At 47.1% G+C, this 6208-nt stretch overlaps 1 protein-coding gene across 1 annotated transcript in view; it reads left to right on the top strand.

Annotated features, from left to right (window-relative positions):
- The first annotated feature begins 1072 nt into the window (after nucleotides 1-1072).
- Nucleotides 1073-6208, top strand: part of LOC110315405 (apolipoprotein L2-like) — a 6782-nt gene continuing 1646 nt past the window's right edge. Inside the window, exons 1-3 of the mRNA XM_021189471.1 lie at nucleotides 1073-1085; nucleotides 3850-3976; nucleotides 4651-4765. Of these exons, the coding sequence (XP_021045130.1) occupies nucleotides 1073-1085; nucleotides 3850-3976; nucleotides 4651-4765 (255 nt within the window). The remainder of the gene's footprint in view (nucleotides 1086-3849; nucleotides 3977-4650; nucleotides 4766-6208) is intronic.

Raw genomic sequence — 6208 nt, 5'->3', positions numbered from 1 at the left:
CACAGGCAACCCCAGTGAACTTGCTAAACTGAGGACCTGGGACTTGGCACAAGGTAGTGCTGTGCATACAGAAGAACTGTTTATAACATACACACAACACACACGTGTAATATGAACAGGAGGGAATGTGGCATATTTTTAGACAGTGGAGTTTGCTCATCTGAAAGTGGTATATGGATTAGAAAGTCCCAGGTTCAAGGCCCCACTCTATCTTCACGGAATAGTCACACACATTAGCTAAATAGAAGGACTTCATTACATATGAGTAAGGTGCCCAGAGCATCACAGAGAGTGAGGGTTGTGGCTTGACTAGGAAAGGCCACCCTGGGCTAATGTATTTGATGCTTGGTCATTAGGGTGTGGAGACACTTGGGAGGAATTAGGAAGGGTGGTCTTGTTGGAGTGTGTCACTGGAGGAGGGCTTTGCGCTTTCAATAGCCCAGGTCAGGTCCAGTGTCTCTCTTCCTGCTGCCTGTGGATCTCAATTTCCCTAACACCCTGTCTGCCTCCAGGCGGCTATGCTCCCCGCCATGATGATAAACCTCTGAAGCTGTAAGCAAGCCTCAGTTAAATGCTTTCTTTTAAAGCCTTATCCTGGCCATGATATCTCTTCCCCACAAAGAAACCATTCCTGAGACGGGAAGTATACAAAGTAACCACAGTTTTCCCTGCAGATGGCTAATGGAACATCTCTCTCTCTCTCTCTCTCTCTCTCTCTCTCTGCTAAGTCTGTTCTTTCTCCACAGCTGTGTCCTCAGCTGATGCCTTCTCCAGTGTCCCCAACAGGACAGCCATCCTCCACCTTATTAGGGAGAGAGCAACAGGGCTGAGGTCACAAGACCTTATTCATACAAAGCAGTGACAGAGCCCAGTGAAAGAGAAGAACTGCCGGTCAAGTTCTTTTGGTCCTTAGCAACCACTGTTGAAAGAACTGTGTGCCCCAGATCCCTGATCACCTAGCTGTCCCCATTCTGTCTCACAGGTACCTTTTCCTCCTGTAGCCTGGACACCTGATGAGCTGAAAGGAACGCCTGTCAAGTCCTCTGCCTGACACCTACACCTAGCAGCTGCCATGGGCACCCCAGGTAAGCAGTCTTGTACCCCACTCCTGCACATGACCTACGACTGCCAGACCCTCTGTGCTGAGTGCCCGCTGGGGAGGCAAAGATACAGATGAGAACCCCAAGGGGAGCACAGAGAGTTTCCCAGTCCTGGGTCACAGTGGCTCCCCTTCCTCACTTTGTCTTCTGTAAATTCCCAGGAGTCACCCCTTCAATACCCAGCCTGAAAAATGGGAGCCAGGAGAAGAAGGGAGTGGGAAGGGACTAAGAGGCAGGGGGATGGTGCCTTAGGGTTTCCACTGCTGTGAAGAGACAACTGTGACCAAGGCAAAGCTTATAAAGTACATTTATTTGGGGCTGGGGATGACTTACAGTTTTAGACTTTTAGTCCATTATCATCATGGCAAAAAGCATGGCAGCATCCAGAGAGACATGGTGCCGGAAGAGCTGAGAGTTTTATGTCTTGATCTGAATGCAGCCAGGAGAAGACTCTCTTCCACAGCCACCCAGGAGGAGGCTCTCTTCCATACTAGGGTGGAGAGTAAGCATAGGACTTCAGAGCCCACCTACACAGTGACTCACTGCCTCCAACACAGCCATGCCTACTCCAACAAGGTCACATTTCCTAATAGTGCCGCTTTCCATGGACCAAGCATATTCAAACCACCAGGTGTAGACTGGAAGCAACCTGCTCCATATCCTGGTGTTCTCAAACTCACTCTGATGACCAGCCTATCTTCTTTTTTGTTGTTGTTGTTGTTGTTGTTGTTGTTTTTTGAGAAAGGATTTTTCTGTATAGCCTTGGCTGTCCTGGAACTCACTAGGTCGACCAGGCTGGCCTCGAACCCAGAAATCCGCCTGCCTCTGCCTCCCGATTAAAGGCGTGCGCCACCACGCCCGGCCAGCCTATCTTCAAACTCACATCGATGCCCCTGCCTCACCACCTTGCAGCACTAGCTCTATAGACCTGTCATTCATTCATTCATTCACTGTAATTACTTTTTAAAGCTTGTATTATTCACTTCTATCAGTGTTGTAACTAATGAAGACAGATTTATTTTGCTTACTATGTAGCATGATTGCTCCATCCAGGGATGCACAGAAGCAGGAAGGAAGGGTGGGCCATTCACATCATGGCAGACAATCAATAGCAATGACAAAAACAGCCACAACAAGAGGACGCTCATCAACCCCAGAGACCCCCAGAGTACTCCTGACTCCAGCAGGGCCCTCTTCCCATGGTGCCTCCACTCAGCCTGTGAACCTCATTAGTTCAGACATTACACTCTGATTAGATCGAGAAGCCCCCTTACGACCCCCAGATAAGGGTTACTGAACTCCTAGATATTTATTGATCCTGTAGAGTTGAAACTCAGGATTAAAAACTGACTATTCCTGTGTTGAAGGTCACATTTGGGGCTGGAGAATGGCTCAGTGGTTAAGAGCACTTCCTACTCCTGCAGAGAACCTGGGTTCAGTTCCCAACACCCACATCCGGCTCACAGTCTGTAAACTACAACTACACAGGATCCAATGGCCTCCATGGGCACCAGGCACACATGTGGTGCACACACATAAACTCAGGCAAACATTCATATATACAAAATAAAAATGAGGAGAAATATGTGAATCCACATCCAAGGGCCAACACCAGGCACACAGTAAAAGGAAACCATCACTGGGACTTCTGCTCTTCCTGGGGCTGACAGGCTCATGTCCTCATTGTTCTCAGCTGAAAGAGACACAAATCCTTGCAAAGTACCAGGACACCTCCCAGGTTCATTAACCCCCTCAGGATGTCATCATAAAGGTCACTGGGCAGGTGGCTTAGAAAGAAAAGATCTCTTCTCTCAGTGCTCTGGACTCTGACACCACAGCAAAGTGCAGCAGGTTGGCCCTGGACAACAAGCTCTTCCTGCTTGGCAGAGAGTTCCCATGTCCTGTCTGTGTGCCTGGACAGAGGGACAGGGGCAGGAAAAGAGAAAACAGACAGGGGGAAGAAAGAGAAGGAGGAAACTGCCCTTTCTTCCTGTTTCTGTAAAGTTGCTAATAGGATGGGTCAGGAGCTCACACATACCCTCATTTAATTCCAACACTTTTGTCCTTAAAGGTTCTGTCTCCAAATACAGTCACCAGGGTTAGGGCTTTTACAAGGGCTTTTTTCTTTCTTTCTTTCTTTCTTTCTTTCTTTCTTTCTTTCTTTCTTTCTTTCTTTCTTTCTCTTCCTTTCTTTCTTTCTTTCTTTTTTTTTTAAAGATTTATTTACTTATTTATTTATTATATGTAAGTACACTGTAGCTGTCTTCAGACACTCCAGAAGAGGGCATCAGATCTTGTTACGGATGGTTGTGAGCCACCATGTGGTTGCTGGGATTCGAACTCCGGACCTTCGGAAGAGCAGTCGGGTGCTCTTACCCACTGAGCCATCTCACCAGCCCCTCTTTCTTTCTTTTTTTATTGTAAGTATTGTTTTACTGTATGAAAAAAAAAAACTGAGTATGATGTTTACTTTTATGTGTACTTACACTTAAAAAAAAACAAACACTTTAATTATTTAGAGCTACAACTCTTTGAACTCAGTCAATGCCTCTGTAGATTTCTCTGATGGCTACCCAGGAGTAGCCATGGTGTTTAGGCCTTTTAGGGACACACTCAGTACCTATCACTGTGACACCATTAAAATCATCCACGTGGCCCGTGCTCAGACACACAACTAACCAGTGTGTCCCTGACCCATTCAAACTCTTGTGCACTGTCTTCTAACCATATACACTTCCTTCTCATCTAGATAGAGAATGCTACATTGAGACTGTGGCTGAGTACCTCTTGGATGTGAGAAGCACAGAGGACCTGCAGCTCCTGCTGACAGAAGAGGAAGCCTGGAAACAGTTTGTGGCAGAAGTTGATTTGTCCAGGTCACCTCCCTGAGGGGTGCCTGCAGTACCAGAGTTCAGGCCTGGTTAGCTTGTTCTGAGCAGGAATACTCTCCCCAGACAGAAGTAGTTAGGGTTCAGGGTGTCTCTTCTCAGCAAATATTTCCCTCACCATGTTCTCTACCAGGGAAGAGCCTCTGCCTGGAGGGAGATGGCAGCAGCCACAGGGAACAAAACTATTCCTGCCATTGGCATCCCTGTGACCATGGGAAGTTAGTTCATTCCCTTCTTCTTTATTGGGTTAGTGTTGATTGGCATTGTGAGAATAATAAGATAATGCATGTGGAGAGCCCAGCACGTGGCCAGTACACAGTAGGCAGCCTACACACAGTAGGTGTTCATCAAAAGTTAGCGTTTTTTAAAAAAGATTTATTTTTTATTATTATATATATGTAAGTACACTGTAGCTGTCTTCAGACACACCAGAAGAGGGTATCAGATCTCATTACAGATGGTTGTGAGCCACCATGTGGCTGCTAGGATTTGAACTCAGGAACTTCAGAAGGGCAGTCAGTGCTCTTAACCACTGAGCCATCTCTCCAGCCCCAAAAGTTAGCTGTTAAAGTAGTGTATGCACGTGCAGGTGTGGTTTTTGCATGTGGATGAGTTTGTTTTACAAGCAGTCTTCCTATATCAGTCAGTCTCCCCTATTACAGGGAAGAGGAAGCTGCCGTGCGAGAAGCTCTTGCTGAGATCTTTGCAGGTCCTGATGGAGAAGATGAAGATGAGCTCCAAAATGACAAGACCCAAAGGTACTCAGCCAAAGACCCAGTGAAGCCCTTTTCTCTTGGTAGGAAGGGAAAAGAACAGGGTTCATGAATAAAAGATTGAATATTCAGAGACAAGCTGGTTAAGTGTGTACCTGAGCACCTGCCACAGGACCTATATTAATGATGTCACTCATGTTGGGGACTGGGTTGGGTCCCTAAACTCATTGGTAAATGTCTTAACTCTGGTGACTGTGTTTAGAGATGGAGGATTTAAGGACACACAGTATTGAAATTAAGTGAGGGCAGGTGTGAGCTCCCTAACCCATAGTACAGTCAAGTCCATAGTACATCAAAGCCCAAGAGGACGCCAGACCCCTACAGCTGTGAGCCACCAAGTGTAGGTGCTGGGACCTGAACTCACTTGTTCTGCAAGAAAACCATGCATTCTGAATAAAGACACTCTCTCTCCATCCCCATTACAATAACAAGTGCCTTTACTTACCTGGAACTCATCACTGTGACCAGACTGGCTGACCAGAGAGCATGAGGACCCTCCTGACTCTGCATCCCCAAGCAGGGATGACAGGCCCAGGCCCAGAACCTGGCTTTCCTNTGTGGCCTCTGGAAGACTGAACTCGGGTCCTCCTGTGTGTGTGACAAATGCCTCACCAACTTAGCCACATCCTCAGGTCCCTTCTAAGGCTTTAACCAGAATCTTCTGTTGTCCTCAGGACACATTGCCTCATGGGAGAGGTCACATGGAGTGTCACATACCAAGAAAGCTCCCATGGGAAAGAACAGTTAATCTGATACACGTTACCACAGGCAGGAAGGCACTGTTCAGGACCGCTGCTCTAAGACAAGAGACAGAACAAGTCTGTCAGTTCCTTCAGCTGGAGACTCACAGCAGATGAGCTGAGTGACAGGCAGTAGAGAGCAGAGAGCAGGGGCATTGTGAAGCTGACCTCATGGGATTCCTCCTGAGGAAAGCCAAGGCCAATCCCACCAATGGCTGAGCATGGAACCTAACTTAAGTGTCCACAAGTTTTCTGTGCCTTAATCAAATACACCCTCAGCATGAGTGACTGGGGTCTCCCTCCCTCCTGGAAGTCTGTGCCTTCAGTGTCTCCTTCCTCTGGGGTCAGANGTGAAAGCAAAATCCCCACCACACATCNCCTTTCTCAGGCTGAGAATTCCTTAATGGAAGTGCTTAGGAACCTGTGCGTTCTGAATCCTGAATTTTGCCTCCTACTGGAACACTTTGTGGGAATGGGACCACATGNGAATGGGGAATTCCCCACATGTGAATGGGAAATCTACTCCTCTTTCTTTATCTTCATTCACAGCTGGAGGGTAAATCTATGCACTGCGTTTTGAATGAATGGATCTTAGTTGTGAGCTGCCCCATTAGCTCAAGAGTACACACCACTACAGTATCAAAAAAAGACCTCAGGCTTCAAAGAATGTCCTATCTAAAGTTTCTCTCTTAGGGATGTAGAACTTG

The sequence above is a fragment of the Mus pahari genome, unplaced genomic scaffold (genome assembly GCF_900095145.1).
Source record: "Mus pahari unplaced genomic scaffold, PAHARI_EIJ_v1.1 scaffold_10008_1, whole genome shotgun sequence".
NCBI lineage: Eukaryota > Metazoa > Chordata > Mammalia > Rodentia > Muridae > Mus > Mus pahari.
The sequence above is the reverse complement of the archived record's forward strand: the minus strand, read 5'-3'. Positions and strand labels throughout refer to the sequence as shown.